This window comes from Pieris napi, chromosome 13 (assembly GCF_905475465.1).
Source record: "Pieris napi chromosome 13, ilPieNapi1.2, whole genome shotgun sequence".
Taxonomy (NCBI): Eukaryota; Metazoa; Arthropoda; class Insecta; order Lepidoptera; family Pieridae; genus Pieris; species Pieris napi.
Genome location: NC_062246.1, coordinates 406,535 through 425,495, shown reverse-complemented (window position 1 = coordinate 425,495; position 18,961 = coordinate 406,535). Strand labels below are relative to the sequence as shown.

The following is an 18,961-nucleotide window of genomic DNA, read 5'->3' as shown; positions in this document are numbered from 1 at the left end:
CCCGGAGTGCAACCCATCGATTTTTTTCTTGGTCGATGGCCTAGTCTTGCTTAGATTAGAGTAGAGTACTAACCAAATAAATTATAATGTCATAAAAATAAATTAACTTTCTGATAGACTAGTCGGCGCAGCGGCACCCAATGTGAAGAGGCATACGTAATATATATACGTGACTAAAAAGTTATTCAGAAAACTGAATAAAATTTTCTACTTACATTACATTAGTTTATTAGTAGTTTAAGAACTTCGATAATTTAAGTGACCCTAGGCAGCAATTTTTTGTAACAAGTATATGGTTAAGGTATCGATTATAACTATTTCCATCACATTATTTTCTTTGATCTTTTTACCTTATTGAACTTCTATTACTTATTTATCTGTTAATAAAATGAAAGCAGGTCGAGGACGTATGTAAAAGTGTAATATGGAATCTTTTTTTTTAAACTACTTATTCATTCAGGTTTTACTTTTAGTTATTTGTAATTATACAGTAAAATATATCATATTATTTAAAACGAACATTATAGCATGAAATATATTTATGATAAGTCCCTTCAAACACAAATCATCAATCAATATCTTGACATCAAAATAATGCTTCGTATTTGCGCGGAAAAATTCGCAACGTGACTTAATCACGGCCAATCGTAATGATTTCCGCGGTTGTTGACCTTACTTCTTAATCCTGTCAAAAGATTGGATTGGTTATATTATGAAATTTTATTAATTACTTAAAATTTGGTTACATTCAGAAGACAATGCAAGATAGCAGTTTAATGTTCTAAACAAGTTCTTCGCCATAAATAGACTGTATTAAACGTGGTTTTTATGAGTGTGTCGTATTTGGGTATATCTATTGGGCGTTGTGTTTTAACTTATAAGTTATAACTTATTTTAACTTGGTCCTTCAATGCTGTGAATAGTAAAAATGGACGAAAAGCAAGAATATCATGATCCTGACTATCCGGAAGCACCGGTTTGTGTTAAAGAAGAACCGCCGATGTTTACCGAAGAAGAGAGAATCAGTAAAATTTGTCAAATTGTACAGCGGGAGTTTACTAACGAAGTGCAAGAGAGGGAAAACGAAGTTACTCTTATTGATCAAAGGTTAGCCTTAACTTAAATTTATCTACTAAAATTGATGAACATTGCAATAATATTTTTATCATGAATCGTTTGGCTGATCTTCACGTGAGTTGCATGCATAAAGATTATTTTTGTTATTGAATCCAGCATGATTGTTTAATATTAAAGAAATAAGAACAAGAATGCTTTCAGTTTCTTTTACAGAGGAGAAAACACTATGTAATAGTGTTCTAATAGCCAAAACTTTTAAACATTTACTCCTATAATACGAAGAACCTCTAGTGATGAAAATTAATATTGATTAATGAATCGTTTTCAATAATGTAATAACTTAATTGAATAATTATATCCCTTAATTTTTATCTCACAAAGTTATAACATGAAACTAATTTTAGGACATTAATATAAAACATGTAAATAAAAGTTTGAGTCTGATTCTGAATTATACTTAGAATAGTTATTATTATGTTTTTTTCATTTATTTATTATTATATCTTCATTAATATAAATTAAACAGAAAAGCAAAAATATAGGACCAAAGTGAAAAGTGCATGAAATATTATGTTTTCTTTATCATTGACATAAAGAGATATTTTTTGTGTATTAAACAATGTAATTCCAAGCCGCTTTGAGTTGCAGGTGTCCATGAGTACCACTTAAATCTAAGGGACCTTTGCCCTCTGTCCAATAAAAAAACTGTCATCACTGTATATATCACATATTGGCATAAGTTTTATCTAAAAGTTAAACTTATTAGGCTCATATCATATTTATAGCATACATTTGTTTTTGAGTTTAAGAAGTAAAACATTTAAAAGATATTGTCGTGGGTGCCATAAAAGTTAAGGCCTTACAGAACTTTGGTTTGAATGTTAACCATCAATAATTATTACAACTTACAAAACACATGAACGTTTATCAAGTAGTAAAGAATTATAGTGACATGGATTATATGTTACAGAATGTCAACAGCCCGCCGCTACTTACATCAACTGAGATATACTCTGGTGAATAATTACTACAAAGAACAGAAGTTGCAACTGTCATACAGCCATATTGCAGATGACATTGCAGCACAGACAGAACCTAGAGCCAAATCAGAGGTAACCTGCAATACCTTAATATAATTTTTCTATAAAGCATAATTCTAAAGTAGAAATGGAGTTTACAGAAGCTGTCTATCCAAGCACAGAATTTTAAGTCCAGTATCATCGACAGTCTTGAGCGCTTCAAAACCATTGTAATACCTACAATTAAAAACTATTGTCATAATTAATTTTGGCGTCGGGATGTGACGACCCCATCGCCCACTGGTGAAATAACCTGTGACAGAGGTTATTTCATCAGCGCAATCAGTCAACCCCTTCCTAGTGGGAGTGCCATGCTGTTGCCTTCGGGCTTCAGCCAAATGGGCAGGCACGACCGGGGCAGTACCACTGTCTCTCAAAAAACCGGCGTGAAGTGATGCAATAGGTTCGCCCTATTGTACTCGCGTTTCGTGCGGTGAGAGAGACTCCCGGAGCCCATCCCCCTCCCCCCCCCCCCCCCTACAAGAAATATGAAGGTGCAGAAAAAACAGAAACTACCCCAGGGGGGTACCACACGCGCTCGCGGTGGAGAATCCCCCTCTGGGCGTCCAACACCGGGACACACAGCACCCGGTGGTGGACGCACAGGCTGCCCTTCGTATTCTGGGGGGGGCAATTCTGCGCTCGATAAAAACAATAGTAATCGTTCTCGGGGCAAACGGAGCAATTTAACAAAGGCACCCCCGTCCACACTCGCCGTGGACTTCACAAATGTTAGGGGGCTCAATTCCAACATCAACGCTGTCCACCACCATTTAGAGACTGCGAAGCCGGCCTTGCTCTTTCTTACCGAGACTCAGATTTCCTCCCCGGCTGATACTTCCTACCTCTCCTACTCGGGGTACAAATTGGAACATTCATTTGTGCCGCGGGCTGGAGTTTGCGTGTACGTCAGAGAGGATATCTGTTCTCGTCGCCTCGGGACGCTTGAAGGAAGGGACCTATCTAACCTCTGGCTGCGCGTAGACTGCGATGACCATCCGCGATTCTACGCATGCCTGTATAGGTCCCATAGCGGAAATACCGAAACTGACCGACTCATTGAGCACATCCAAATGGCTACAGATTCCCTGCTCGAAAGGGTTCCTACCGCTGAAATCGTGATACTTGGCGATTTTAACGCCCACCATGCCGATTGGCTCGGCTCTGAAACTACCGATCACGCGGGAAGATCCTTTCACGACTTTGCTTTAGCCTACGACCTGACACAAATGGTCCCTGCGATTACGCGAATACCAGATGTGGATGGTCATAAACCCTCTTTGTTGGACCTTCTGCTGACTTCACATCCGGAGAACTACCAAGTCTCTGTTGAACCGCCATTGGGTTCATCAGATCATTGTGTGGTCCGGAGCATTGTGCCGTTCACGCGCCCTCTACGGCCTAGCTTCGCGGGCTGTCGCCGCGTGTGGCACTATAAGTCAGCAGATTGGGATGGGATGCGGTCTTTTTTTGCGTCCTACCCTTGGGGGCCCATTTGCTTTTCGTCGAGTACTCCAGATGCCGTCGCTGACTCTGTCGCCGAGGTGGTCCTGCAGGGTATGGATCTTTTTATTCCATTTTCTGCGGTGCCGGTCGGTGGCAAGTCCCAGCCTTGGTTTAGGCGTTCTTGCAAAGCGGCTTTGCGCCGTAAGCATGAATGCTTCAAAGCCTGGGCAGAAGCGGTGACATCCTGTGATGTGACTATCGGCGAACGTAAAAAAGCATACAATTCAGCCTCCAGGTCCTTCAAGCGGGAAATCGCTAAAGCAAAGTCAGAGCACATTGCCAGATTTGGTGAGAAGTTGGCCCACCTCCCTTCGGGAACTCGAGCCTTCTGGTCTCTTGCCAAAGCTGTCCAAGGGAATTTCTGTCAGCCCTCAATTCCACCATTGCATAGGGAGGATGACTCACTGGCCCATACCGCGAAAGAGAAGGCCGATCTTCTAGGCTGTCTCTTTGCGTCGAACTCCGCTTTGGATGATCAAGGGAAGGAACCACCGACACTATTGCGGTGTGATACTACGATGCCCGAAGTTATATTCCGGCAACGTGCTATCCGTAAAGCTTTGTCTTCCTTGGACATCCATAAGTCGAGCGGGCCTGATGGCATTCCCCCAATTGTGCTGCGTACTTGTGCTCCTGAGTTGGCTCCGGTCCTAACGCGCCTTTTCCGGTACCTTTACACGCTCGGCACTGTTCCGAAGTGCTGGAAGATCGCTTCGGTACATCCGATCCCTAAAAAAGGCGATCGCTCTGATCCGTCCAACTATCGCCCAATAGCTATAACCTCCTTGTTCTCCAAAATAATGGAAACCATTATTAACAGCCAGCTCTTGAGGTATCTAGAGGGCCACCAGCTGATTAGCGATTCCCAGTACGGCTTTCGTCGTGGTCGCTCGGCTGGTGACCTCCTTGTATACCTTACACATAGGTGGGCAGAGGCAATTGAGTCCAAGGGGGAAGCGCTGGCGGTAAGTTTGGACATAGCGAAAGCCTTCGATCGGGTGTGGCACAGAGCATTGCTCTCGAAGCTTCCAGCCTATGGGCTCCCTGAGAAATTATGCAACTGGATTTCCAGCTTTCTCGCTGATCGAAGCATCAAAGTCGTCATCGACGGAGCATGCTCCGACCTGAAACCTGTGAATGCTGGTGTCCCACAAGGCTGTGTCCTATCCCCGACCCTGTTTATTCTGCATATCAATGATATGTTGCAGCTTAGCAACATTCATTGCTATGCGGACGACAGCACTGGGGATACTTTTTACACTGGCCGGGCAGGTATTTCTCGGGCTGTTGTCGATGAGTACCGGAACAAACTTGTGTCTGAAGTCGAAACTCTTCTACGTGGAGTCTCGGACTGGGGTAGACTAAATCTAGTCCAATTTAACCCCAAGAAGACACAAGTATGCGCGTTTTCCGCTAAAAAAACTCCCTTTGTCGCTACTCCCCTCTTCGAAGACACTCTCCTTAAAGCCTCAGCTAGCATCGGAATACTGGGCGTTGACATATCGAATAACGTTCAGTTTCGCGGTCATCTGGAAGGAAAGGCTAAATTAGCCTCCAAAAAGCTTGGTGTGCTCAGCAAGGCGAGACGGTACTTCACTCCGGGCCACCGCTTGCAACTATATAAAGCGCAAATTCGGCCCCACATGGAGTACTGCTCTCACCTCTGGGCGGGAGCTCCCCAGTACCAGCTCCTTCCACTTGACCGTATTCAACGAAGAGCGGTTCGAATCGTCGACGACCAGTCACTTTCCGTGCGGCTTGATCCCTTGGCGTTGCGTAGAGATGTAGGATCTCTCTGCATCTTCTACCGCATTTACCATGGAGAGTGTTCAGAGGAGTTGTTCGGTCTAATACCTGCAGCTGAGTTTCATCATCGGACGTCAAGGCAAAATACAAAATACCATCCGTATCACCTCGACGTCCGTCGTTCCACAACAGAGCGTTTTCTAAGGCAGTTTTTGCCGCGCACCACCACTATGTGGAACCAGCTGCCCACAGAAGTATTTCCGAACCAATTCGACTTAGGGTCCTTCAAGAAAAGAGCGTACCAATTCTTGAAAGGCCGGCAACGCACTTGCGAGCCTTCTGGCATTGTGAGTGTCCATGGGCGGAGGTATCACTTAACATCAGGTGAGCCTCCTGCCCGTTTGCCTCCTATTACATAAAAAAAAAAAAAAAAAAAAAAAAAAAAATACTTTAGTAGTCCTTAGGCAAGTTGTTTAATCTATTTGGTATCATTTGAGGTGGCGCATCTATTGCGCGATAGTCAGAGAAGGTTGCATCCGTCTTTAAGAAAACTTTTGGGAAAGAAAACCGCTGATCTGGATGAAATTTTCAAGTTCAGAGGGCCCAGAAATTCCAGAAAAGATTATTCTGTAAGTAAATATGACAAAATATATGTGGCAAAGCAAGATATATAACCATTTAACAGCTATATCTGTTTTTACATGCATCACTTGTGTGTAAAATGAAAAAATATTCATAAAACCTAAAATTAAAAAAAAACTTGCCATTTTCATATTACTATTTGATTTTGTTACTGTTTAGGAAAAAATCTAGCAACAATAGAAGCATTAATACCTTTAATTACTAACTACTTTTTTGTGACATATAACTCAAGCTTGTTTTTTCCATAAATATAATTTTCTTTTGTTATGTTTTTATTGAATCCCTTGAATATGAGACCTTATTTTACATTTTAAAAGTTCCATAAGTTTTTTTTATATATTAATATGGTATATTTTTGATGTTTATAAATTTACAATAAGTTGTCTACTTGACTACATTATATTTTGACATGACACGAACATTATAGCTTGCATGTTTCTCATATTTGTCTCAATGTGTATCTATTTTATGTAGCTAAAATTGACATTTAACATTTGACAGGCAATGGTCCAAACCCGTAATTATACCATATCCGCTGACTCTACAAAGTCCCTGAGACCTGAGGGCCAAGAGCCACCGATCGCCGAGCCTTCGACCACTAAACCCAAGAAGATACCTCGCCATATTGAGCCTAAAGTAGAAAATGTAGTCACTCTTCACGAAGCCACTAGGAATAAGATGAAACATCGTTATAGAATTATTATTGGTGAGTATTTTGTCCAGGAAAAATCCTAAGCCAGCTAACTAAATCACGGATAAGGGTTATGACATATTGTGTAAATAGAAAGAAAAAAAAAAATCAGTGGCGCTACTACCTTTTTAGGTCTGGGCCTCAGATTTCTGTATCCGTTTCATGATCATTTGTTAATAGACAAGCAGGTGATCACCCTCCTGTGCCTGACGCACGCCGTCGACTTTTTGATTCTAAGTCAAGCCGGTTTCCTCACGATGTTTTCCTTCAACGATCGAACGAATGTTAAAATGCGAACTTAAAAAGGAAATTATTTTATTATTTCTTTTTTTTATTTATTTAAATATCTTTTAAACACATTATAGTTATGCTGTACTTTGTACTTTACTTCACACCAAAGCCTCAATGTTAAATATAAAGATATATACTACTGTATAATATATATATTTTTTATGCACCAAAGTTAAACCCCTTACTGCTATTTGGGTGTTTTATTACTTATTCATAATTTATTTATTGAAGTTTACCATATGCATACTACATTTACAGTATATGTTACAATCTATCTTTTGTAAAATATGTGTTTGACAATTTTCGTAAACATAAATGTAAAAAAAATAAAAAAGCAATAAAATTGTAACTTTTTAAGGCAACACATCAAAATATGCCCCCCCGGCATCTCGCATGGACAAGTCGACCCACAAGTGGCTTCTGTACGTCCGCGGTCCCCCAAACCGGCCCGACTTGAGCTCCATACTGACGGAACTCACGGCCAGGCTTCACCATTCCTATGCACCTCACCATATTGTTACCTTACGGTAAGTCAACATCCACGTTTTTTAACTGACTTCATTGCAAAAGTTGGATTTGTGACCTCTGGAAGATTCTTTTATAATTTGTGTGGATTTCAGGAAACCTCCCTTCCACATATCGCGTCGTGGGTGGGGCGAGTTCCCCGTGAAGCTGGATTTGCATTTCCCTCATCCAGAGATGAATCGTCCCACCACAGTCACACACAACATTAAATTGGATCGTCAGTACACCGGATTGCAGACATTGGGTGAGATCAGAATTCTTTCCTGTCTTTAGATTGCTTTAAGAAATTATACAAAATATGCTAGGAATTCCAGAGATTATATTAATTTAATATTAAATTAATATTTGTACTAAAAGTTTTCTTTAATATTTTCAGGAGCCGAAACTGTCGTCGACGTCTGGCTCTACAGCACCCCTGATATGATTAAGTTTGAATACAAAGACGACGACACACATTTACCTAAAACAGATAACCACACAGACACACAAGCGAATACAGAAACAGATACGCAGGCGGAGAGCCAAGACACCGGCCAATGTACAGAGATAAAAGAGGAGCCCCCAGAGTTTGAGCAGAATGAAAATGACAACTGGCTAGACTTTTTCGAGAAACCGACCGCCGTCAGCGTGGACGAGATGATTATTAAGGACATCAAAAAAGAAGATTCTCAGGAATCTTCACCGACGAGGAAAGAAGTGACCAAAGAAACGCTCGACGAGTCCAGCTTACCGATCGACGTGAAGCGAGCGCGGAAGAAGAGAATCATGAAGTACATGGATCCGAAGACGGGCAAAATTTACTATCTGGAAATGGATAGAGAGCTCGACTTGACCAAAGTACAGGAAATCGTGTTTAATTCGAAAGGAAACGTCCAAACGGCGAAAATCAGCCCGATCAAAAGCAACGGGCTCAAAAAGGTCAGGAGAGGCGTGTCGCTCCTGAAGCCCGAGGTGAAGAATCTACAGAAGATAGAGAGTCTCCCGAGTCACATAGAGAACGATCACTGCTACTTGGGATACAACTTCTACAACCGCAAAAGGGACACTCTCCTGGATGACTTCAAAAAAGTCATTCCGAAGTTCCGGAACGTCCGACAAACCGTCAGTTATTTGTTGAAGAAGATACCGCTCATTAGCGGTGAGGTCAAGAATAATGATTTCGTTAAGTGTTTTCCGTTCGTCGTGGAGAACAGTGAACGGTATTGGAAGTTGGATTTTGCGAAACGAAGGAATATCGAGGTAATCATTTCCTCAATTTCAACAAAAATACTTTGAATGCAAAACTGAGCTCGTATGTCGTAATTTATATCATAGAAACGGGAGTTGAGCTTTGGAGTCGGTTGATTACTCATATTGGTTTAGCGTGAAAGAATGTTTTTTTTAATCTAATAGGCAAGTAGGTGATCAGCCTTCTGTGCCTGAAGGCCGATTTACATTATCTTAGTGTTTAGGAGAGTGCTTTAGTACAACTTAAAAGGCAAGTTCTTTAGCGTAGCGTTTACTAAAGCAAGTAGCGTTTACATGTTTCAACTAAAGTACTATCCTAAAGCACTCTCCTAAACACTAATGATAATGTAAATCGGCCTTAATACACGCCGTCGACTGGCAAGTCGGCTTCCTCACGATTTTTTCCTTCACCGTTCGAGCGAATGTTGAAAGAAAGAAAGTCTATTGATGCACAGCCGGGGTTGGGGGGGAGTCCAGCACTGCTCAATTTCTGTCTGTTTCTAGTTTATTTTTATTGTATTATTTATTTTCTCTTTTATTATTGTAATGCTTCTCTTTACATGTTTTGCACGCTTGTCATTGACGCAAGTGCATTTATTGTGTTTCTCTGTAAGTGTTTAGTTAGTGTGCCTTTTTAAAATAAATCAATAAAATAAATACATTTTCAGTGGTCCAGAGCGAAGCTGATCAACAAATTGCTAATGGCCCACTACCCAGACACGGAGTCGATATGGCGGACGAAACAAATACTCATCTTCGCCAGACTCCACGGCTACTATCCGATACGATTGGAAAACATGCATTCACCCCGAGACAGACCGACGGACGACTGGTGCTCGTGGAACGACATTGAAAATAATAGGAAACTGGAATCCAACATCAAAGAGATGTTCCCGTCTGCCTGTGACGTCACGTCGCTGTCGAAGTTCGACGTCGACAGTTACAAAGTGTCAGATGACGTAGTGGTGTCGGATAGCGATGAAGAAATAGATGTTCTAAGTGACAAGAAAGTGAAAGTGAGAAGTGTTAGTGAAACTGAAGTGAGCTTAAGTGCATTACCGGTGGACAGTGACGACAGACTTAGGTTTCTATACATTGAACGGATGTGTGCGGACATTGGAATAGAGTTAAGGAATGAAGATGTGGGGAATGGGTATTCATATAGGTGAGGAAATTATGTTAAAAAATGTATTCAGTCAAATTATTACGATAGAGCAGAAAATACAAAAATCGGTACTGATTTAGAAAAAAAAATCGTATATGAAATCTTATCAAAATACTTGTCTATCTGACTAAAAAAAATACTGTACCTCTGAACTATAAAAAAAATCTATAGTACAGGGGGAAAACGGGCAGGAGGCCCACTCAATGTGGTAGCCGCCCATGGATACTGCCAGAAGGCTCGCACGTGCGTTGCCGGCCTTTTAGAAATTAGTACGTAGTGGTGGTGGTGCGCGGAAAAAATGCCTTAAAAAGCTCTCAGTTCTGAAACGACGGACGTCGAGGTAGGGTAGGGTTAGGGTAGTAGGACTCCTTTCTCCGCAATTAGACTCATAATTGGTTGTGCGTGCGGACGTCGAGGTAATAAGGGTAGGATTTTGTATTCTGCCTTGTCGTCCGATGATGAAACTCAGCTGCGCGTATATCCCAACAACTCCTGCGACACGGAAAATGCGGTGAAAGATGCGGGGAGACCCCATATCTCTGCAACACCAAGGGATCAAGCCGCTCGGAAAGTGACTGGTCGTCGACGATTCGAATCGGTCTAGCTCCTACTTTGTTTGTTCCGGTACTGAAAGACAACTGCCCGAGAAATACCTGCACGGCCTGTGTAAAGAGTATCCCCAGTGCTATCTTCCGCACAGCAATGAATGTTGTTAGGTTGCAACAACATTGATATGCAGAAGAAACAGGGACGGAGATAGACACAGCCTTGGGACCCCAGCGTTCCCGGTGGACATGTTCCATCGATGACCTTGATGCTCCGATCAGCGATAAAGCTGGAAATCTGTTTACAATTTTTTTTGGGGAATCCAAAATAAGTGCTCCGTGTCACATCCGATCAAAGGCTTCTTCTATGTCCAAATTTACCGCCAGCGCCTCCCGCTCCCAGCGGACTCAATTGCGTTTGCCCATCTATGCGTAATTTACCACCTGACAATCGCTAATCAGCGGGTGGCCTTCTAGATGCACCGGGAGCTGGCCCTTAATAATGGTTTCCATTATTTTGGAGAATAAGGAGGTTATAGCTATTCTTTTAAGCGTTCCTTCAAGCGTCCCGAGGCGACCAGAACAGACACGCAACTCACTGACGTATACCAAACTTCCGCCCGCGGCCCAAATGAAAGTTCAAACTTGTATCCCGGGTAGGAGAGGTAGAAAGTATCAGCCGATTAGGATATCTGAGTCGCAGTTTTTAAATAGTACAGCGTGGATGTTGGAATAGAGCTCACAACATTTGTGAAGTCCACGCCGAGTGTAAAGTTTACCCAAGATCTATACATAACTGGCCGATGTTTAAGTTGGTAGATACAGCGCAGACACTGCCCCCCAGAGTACGAAGGGCAGCCTGTGCATGTAGTCTAGTCTCTTTGCAAGTCGAGTAAAATTTTGGAGAGAACTTTAAAACTACACAAAATTAAAATAATGATTTCCACCACATATCTGTTGACACATCGACATAGTTATATCTCAATCGCGATGTCTCACATATATTTCTGATTTTTATTAATTTAATACATCGTCTCCGTAGTGCCGTCCACGCCGTGATGTTATCAGCGATGCGCAGCTTCGCAGACCAGTTGGTGCGGGATTCTCTGGCTGTGAAACTGATGGAAGGCGCATCCTCACATCATCCACCTCCCACTTGGAGCGGGTGAGTGGCTTTTTCTATACATTTCATTTACAATATGCATATACAGTGTAAAGTCTTTGTAACGAATTTAAAGGTGAATAGAAAAAAAAATTTAACCAATTACAATAATTTCTAATTTTATTACTATCAATTGGTAAATTATTCTAAACACAACGCTTTTCTTTGCCTGGCCATCTTAATGGTGGCTGTACACACTCGTCGAGACACCCCGAGACAGGCCGAGTGCGAGAGTGTACAGTAGAGCTCTCGTCTCGCCTCGCTTCCTCGCAGTTGGTCTCGCCTCTCTCGGTCGCCTGTCGGTTTTTTGCGCACGAGTCAAAGGGTCTCGCGAGTAAAACGAGAGCGACCTGTACACACTCGTTCAATCATTAAAATTTGGATAATATTAAAACTTTATGATCCTAATTACCAAATTCTGTTGCGGTGTATAGTGACCATCTTCTTCTTCGCCATGGCTTCGTATTTTTTTAAATGGTTAACGTGAAGAAAATTATAATAACTCAATGCACAAAGACAAACAGCAGCAGCGGTTGCCACGTCCATTATTAACAGTGTTTTAAATACAATTAACGTAACGAGTGTGTACAGGCTGCGCTCTTCTCTCGGTCCTCTCGGTCGAGACTCTCGGCGAGAGGCTCTCGCCGAGTGTGTACAGCCACCATGACAGTTTCAAAGTTTGTTTACGACTGATAATACACGATAGGTGACGATGGTCCGTTTAGTAACTGAGGCCGAAATTTCCTACAGTCAATGTAATCTAACAATAATGGCACACGTGTTAATACAATTAACAATAACATACTATTGTTAGAGAGAGCTTTTCGTTATAACCAATAATGTTATAAAGAGTTTACACTGTACTTAAAAGTATTAGTTTGAATACTATTTGTTTTTGAACAGGTCGTCGTCCCGAATCCCCGTCCAGTTGGAACACGTGTATCGAGCTGCTTCGCGTTTGCCCCACGTCGCCAACACCGCGCTGGGCACCACTCCCAAACAGACTTATACAATATAATTCCAACTTTTTCTATTTTTTCTTTTCTTTCAACGTCTCCTTTCCTCACTCGATCTCGGTTAGTTATATATGCCAACATGAGCTAAGATTTAATTTTAAAGAAGGCTTTTTAAAACTAAATCAGCTATAATAATTTACTAACCTGTATGCGTATGGTGTGTGGAGTGTTTTAAGTTTTTAAAAAACTTGCCGATCGGTTCGACGCACATTGGACTCGAGTATACCCAAAATGAAAGTGATAGAAAAATCCTATACGAAATAACTAAGAGGGATAGTTTTATTGAAAAAATATAAATAAAAATTCCCTTAACGTAATTATTATTTAATTCAAGTTATATTTAACAATCTCCTTACTAACTACAAAAGAAACAGCGTTATGATGTTATACTTATTTTTATTAAATATTAACTCCTGCAAAATTTTCAGAGACACTCCATATATTTGTTTGTACAGATCGTTCCATCTGCGGGTCACTAAAGGCTAATCGACCTTATCTGAAACGAGTGTTTATATTGATAAGACGAAAATATTATTCTAAATTTTGCAATAAGGGTTTGCCACAGCTTTGTGAAGACGAACAAAAAGTATTTCTCAAAACTTTTGTTAATATAAAGAAATATATTTTAAATTTATTTAGAACAAGTTGAGCCAAGAACTTTCGACTACCTCATTATAACTTTTTTGTATAGTCTAAACTCTAAACAAGTGAATACAAGAAAAATTCTTAAGTCTATTTGTCCAGCCGTGGCGCCATCTTTTGGCTAATTTAATAAAACCGTGTCTTTTTCTTAATATAAATGAATACCTAAGCGGCTGCCGGCTGTCCGAGTAGGGTTCCAGAGGGGACGGGGGCCGGAGGGGTCTGGGCCGCGGGGGTTCCGCTGGACTCTTTGCTCTTCTGCTTTTCCATCTTGGTCTTCTCTCCGTTCATTATGGCTTTGATATCGTCTGCGTCCAAGGTCTCGTATCTGGCAGAAGCAGTTTTTTAATTCTTATGTTAAAAGATGCTTCTCACTTATTATAGTTATTCAAATACTATAAAATAAATACTTTAAATACTTATAATTCCCCACTCTTCTACATACTATATCTTTATAACTAAATATTATAAATATGATTTTGATACACTCATTTGCAAAGGATATATCTCAAATAAACGGCACACTCACTTGAGCAAAGCCTCGGACAGAGCCTTGTGCTCCTTGGCGTGGGCCCGCAGAATGGCCTTCGCGCGCTCGTAGCTCTCCGACAGGATCTTCTTGATCTCCGAGTCCACCTAGACATCGATTTCAGTTAAGTGTAATCTTTATTAGAGTTCACAGATGTTAAAACGTCAAAGAAAGCGGATCCACCATTTCGTTGGTCTGCGGGCCGAGCTGCTCCTGCTGGAAGGCTCCCTTGGGGGCCTCCATGCTGCGGAGCCCCACCTTGTCGCTCATGCCCCACTCGCGGACCATGTGTATGGCGATCGACGTCGCCTGCTTCAGATCGGAAGACGCACCTGAAATTGACATTTTGAGACCGATTAATAAAAAATTCCTAATTTCACTTTTGTTTAATTTTTAGCTATTAGTATAATAAAAGAGTACCGGATGTGATCTTTTCGGGTCCATAGACGAGTTCCTCGGCCGCTCTGCCCCCCATCATGGTGTCCATCATGGCCAGCAGCTGCTGCTTTGTCACGTGGTATCTGCAATATCGACATGACAAAATAAATGTCCAGCGTTTTATTGAGATTCATTTATTAATACATAATTAGAAACTCAAAATATTTAAATAATTTTGGACAACTGACCTCTCCTTGGCGGGGATGTAGGCGGTGTGGCCGAGTGAAGGGCCGCGAGGGATTATGGTCACCTTGTGAAGTGGGTGAGAATCCTGGGAATGGCAGAAATTATTTATTATTATTTTGTTTATAAACAGGTACACCCCACGGCTTAATCGTCAGACGGGGCAATTTTGAGCAGCTACTTGACTATACTTGAAAAAGAAAAATGTGCCCCAACGTGCCCCTCTACAGGCTGATCGATAAGCGTATACCTTGGTGTAGTGAGCGACCAAGGCGTGTCCTCCTTCGTGGCAGGCGGTGATGGCGTTGGCTTCGTCGTCGGGCAGACGGCTCCTTCGGGCTGGACCCATCAGGACCTTGTCGCGAGCTTCCTCCAGGTAGGACATCGTCACTGTCTTGGCTCCGTCGATTGCTGCCCTGCAATTTATATAATATTTCATGTGATAATTCGCCGATCATTTTTAATAGGCAAGCAGGTAAACAGCCTTCTGTGCCTGACCATTGAATTTTTGGGTCGTGGATGGATACAAAAAAAGTTAATTGTTGGAGTTGGATACCACTATATCGGCGTAGTAGTATATTTTTATTTATATAAAATAAGACAATATTAAATATTTCTGGGGTCGTTCAAGTATTACGTAAGCACTAATTGGGTTTCTTTGATTTTCTTATTTGGTGATTACGTCAACAGTAATTATTGACACATATTACCCACACATTGTCTATACTGATATAAATATAAACGAAATGCATTTTCGAGGATTCCATCAAATAATGAATACGTTTATGTACTATTATTTTTGAGGGCTTTTCTTATTTGTGCAGACAAGAGGAGGGGAGGGGGGATCTATTGCAGTAAATCTGCTTACGTAATACTTGAAAGGTCCCTCATAAATGTAAAAACATTTATGTCAAGAATACTTTACTATCACTTCTAACAAATTAGATTTCAAAGACGTCTTTGAATTCCTTGAAGAAATTAGTTCCGAAGCATAAAATTTGTAAAGTACTAACTTGAGTGCGGCCTGGTTGACCATGCTCTCCAGGTCGGCCCCCGTGAAGCCGGTGGTGCTCCGGGCCAGGGACTCCACGTTCATCTCCGGCGCAGCGGCGATCCTCGACACGTACATGCGGAGGATCTCCAGGCGACCCCCGTAGTCCGGCGTCGGGACTGACACCTATCGACCAAAATTTCTGTCTCATCAAAGCATCCTTAAATTAATTTACCAAATATAATTAAGAATTAATTATTTATGCGTCTGTATGTATTTCGAGTGCTAAACAGACCTCGACATCAAATCTTCCAGGTCTAAGCAGGGCCTGGTCGAGGTCATCCCTCCTGTTGGTGGCTCCCAGTACTATCACTCCTTCGTTCTGGTGGAAACCGTCCATCTCCGAGAGCAGCTGATTTATGGTCTGTCAATTTAATTTAAGGAATTATTTATTATTTAAATTTTTATAATTAGGTAATCTGTATTATTTTTGAAATATTGTTTTACCTGGTTAGCGTAAGGGTGCAGCACACTGTTGGTCCTCTTGGCTCCGACGGAGTCGATCTCGTCAATGAATATGACGCACGGCGCCCGCTCCTTCGCCGCTTCTGCACAATAACGGGTTCTTCTCAACAGGTAGATAATACATTAGGTTTTTTATGGAATTCGAAAAAAAAATTAATTTGCTTATTATTTTGATATTGCTTTATAGTTTAACATAAAAACCATCCTTCATAAGATTCAATGAGACTCACTAAAGAGATCTCTGACTCGTCTCGCCCCTTGCCCCACAAGGATTTCATCAAACTCTGGCCCGGCAGCGTGGAAGAAGGGCACCCTCGCCTCGCCGGCCACCGCCCGAGCTAAGAGTGTCTTACCGGTACCCGGAGGTCCCACTAGCAACACCCCTTTAGGCAATTTACCACCCAAAGATGAGAACTTCTCAGGAGATTTAAGGAATTCCACCTGAAATTGATTAATTAAGTTGCTTAAAAGTTCTGGTCTTAAATGGTATTACCATAAATTTATAATTGATCCTAGATTCCATAATCCAACCTCAGGTTATTAAAGTTACCCCATACAATATCCTGCCATTAAAAATATGTGTAAAATATTTCATAGATTTCATATAATTATTAAATTTAAAATGTACACTTATCTAGACCGTAGCCTTTCATTCTTCAAGAGTGTTACCTTAGAAATCCAACCTCTCAATACACACGAGTCATAATTTGTGTTGACACGAGTGCCTAAAATAGCTTAGGTTTGATTTTTAGGCAATTAAGCTAGTAAACAAAAAAATGTTACTCACAACATCCTTCAACTCTTGTTTAGCTTCATCAGCCCCCTTCACATCATCAAAAGTAACAGAGATGTCTTCTGGATCTACCTCCACTTGGTTTCCCAATTGAATACTGAAAAGTAAAATAATATTATTTAATCAATGTTTTAATTAACAAATACTTAGCATTGTGGATACTTAGGATTTTATTCTTTAACACTTGGGAAAGCCATATAATGTTGTATGGAATACTCTCAATAATAATTTATTTTTTATATGGTCAAATAGCCTATTATCAAATAATAATATTCAGTATGCTGGCAAAAAATACCTACCGGAAGACAGTGCCACTGACAGAAGCCATAAGGCTGACAAAAATGGCGAGAAATAGAACTATTGTGAGTAGCTGCTGCACTAACTTCAGGTACTTCGATGCCTTTGTTCCACGTGCATTTTCTGGATGTGATCCTGAATTTACCAAATAAAGATAAAATATTATGAAAAGGCTCTGAAGGTTCCCTCTTAATTATACATTAACTTAGCATTGAATTAGGGACATCAGATTTTTATAGGGTTTATGTTTTTCTTGTACACACTCATATTTAAATATATTATAATATAACAATCACCATAAAATTAAATTACAATATTACCAGCTAAGTAGCCTTCAGCAAATGCAATCTTAATCTTATCTTTCTGCTGATGTGTAAGAATTGTATCTTCATTTAATAGTTTCTCCAGTCTAGGTGCAACCTCTGGCCCGGCTGCAGTCTGTTTTTCTGTCTCTGCTCCATTTAAGCCTGAAATAAGGTGGGGTTTTTTCTATTATCTATCTATTTGATTATTTTGCATAAAGAGTATATAAATCTTTTAGACACATCCACTTCTTTTTTATAAATAAATATTAAATAATAATATATATTTTTATAATCCAATATAAAAAATATAATATCTATGCAATTTTTTTTTGTGGTTGTTTACTTACAAATGTAAATTTGTAGTAACAAAGTCATATATTTATTAATGGAGGTACACTTACAAACATTAAAAAATTAAATGACTATATTTCCATTCACTGTCAATTCTCAAATTAAGGGCCAGAATCTTTTTGCCGCTATTTACAGACAAATTTCTTAATAAGGACAAAAACTATTTACTAAATTTATTTTAAAAAATTTACTATGTATATACCAAATCCTATGATAATTATTAAAATATATGAATGAAAAATGAGTAAAATAATTTTAAGCAAACCATACTGACCCAAAGACTTACGCAGTCTGTTAAGAAGATTTGGATTCCTTTTTAAATCTGCATGTACATTCCTCTCAGTTTTAAAACCTCTCACTTGAATATTGTATTTAAAAGTGGTATCTAATATACTCCTCGATAATAAACCTACAAAATTATCTGAAACGCTAAACTTTCTTCCACTCAAATCAACTGTAACAGTAGGTGTAAGAGCAGCCCATCCATTTTTATTTTGATCGAAAGTAAAGCCAGAGACATGTGATACTTTCTTGGATGAACTTATCTTCCCGATTGATAGGCTTTTAGTAAGCGGCCCCGAGGACCTCGCATCATAACTACGCAAATCACGTAAGGCATTCTTATCAAAATTCTTCAGCGCCTCTTGAAAACTCTCATGACAAATAGTTGCATCATAATATGTTGCAGTTTGTTTCACATCTTTGCTTTTACAGTTGTTTTGTTTTCTATGTCTGAATAAACCAGAATATCGCGATGATAGTTGACTAAAACTAATAAGAATCTGAAACAGCGAAGGTTACATGAAGATCTGACATTCTCTGCCCCCTTAAAAATGCTTCGTCAGCTTATTCAAACTTACCTGGTTTTGAGTGTTTAAAGAATTCAATGAGAACATGTTACATGTATGTAAATTTTATATATATTTTCCTTGAAGTGCACTCGAAAATTTTGTAGGCTGACTTTTTCGTAAATTCTAAATTCCTTACGTCAAAGTGTTGCAAAACATCGTCAAAACATGGCGATCCGCGATTTGGAAAATTTACCACAGCTTACCAGTTTATATTGTGATCATAACACAATTTGTGTAACTGTTGTTTATTATTTTTAAAATATCAATATCAAGTGAGTGAAAATATATAATAAGTAATACAATATAAATATGTATAAATGCATTTTTTATATTTAAAGAATTGACAAGATTAAAAGAATTGTGTAGAATTTTAACCCTCCACTG

At 40.1% G+C, this 18,961-nt stretch overlaps 2 protein-coding genes across 3 annotated transcripts; one reads left to right on the top strand and one right to left on the bottom strand.

The window, feature by feature from the left end:
• The first annotated feature begins 884 nt into the window (after positions 1-884).
• Positions 885-12,689, top strand: LOC125055183. Its single transcript, XM_047657492.1, has 10 exons — positions 885-1,107; positions 2,048-2,189; positions 5,906-6,037; positions 6,552-6,756; positions 7,391-7,559; positions 7,653-7,801; positions 7,934-8,796; positions 9,453-9,949; positions 11,537-11,659; positions 12,560-12,689. Exons 1-10 carry the CDS (start codon positions 929-931, stop codon positions 12,672-12,674), a joined length of 2,574 nt encoding a protein of 857 aa, XP_047513448.1. The 5' UTR covers positions 885-928; the 3' UTR covers positions 12,675-12,689.
• Positions 12,690-12,980: 291 nt separating this feature from the next.
• Positions 12,981-18,761, bottom strand: LOC125055186 (ATP-dependent zinc metalloprotease YME1L). 2 transcript variants are annotated; one of them, XM_047657498.1, is made up of 16 exons: positions 18,587-18,761; positions 18,013-18,508; positions 17,391-17,537; positions 17,073-17,205; positions 16,768-16,870; positions 16,211-16,421; positions 15,963-16,063; positions 15,751-15,879; positions 15,478-15,641; positions 14,715-14,880; positions 14,470-14,552; positions 14,264-14,364; positions 14,027-14,175; positions 13,844-13,950; positions 13,480-13,642; positions 12,981-13,168 (listed from the first exon to the last, which is right to left on the bottom strand). In XM_047657498.1, the coding sequence occupies exons 1-15, from the start codon at positions 18,620-18,622 to the stop codon at positions 13,480-13,482; spliced, it is 2,289 nt and encodes a 762-aa protein (XP_047513454.1). In that variant the 5' UTR covers positions 18,623-18,761; the 3' UTR covers positions 12,981-13,168. The 2 variants fall into 2 exon arrangements, with proteins under 2 accessions (XP_047513454.1, XP_047513453.1); XM_047657497.1 differs by having other exon boundaries at positions 18,001-18,508; positions 18,587-18,760.
• Positions 18,762-18,961: the final 200 nt, after the last annotated feature.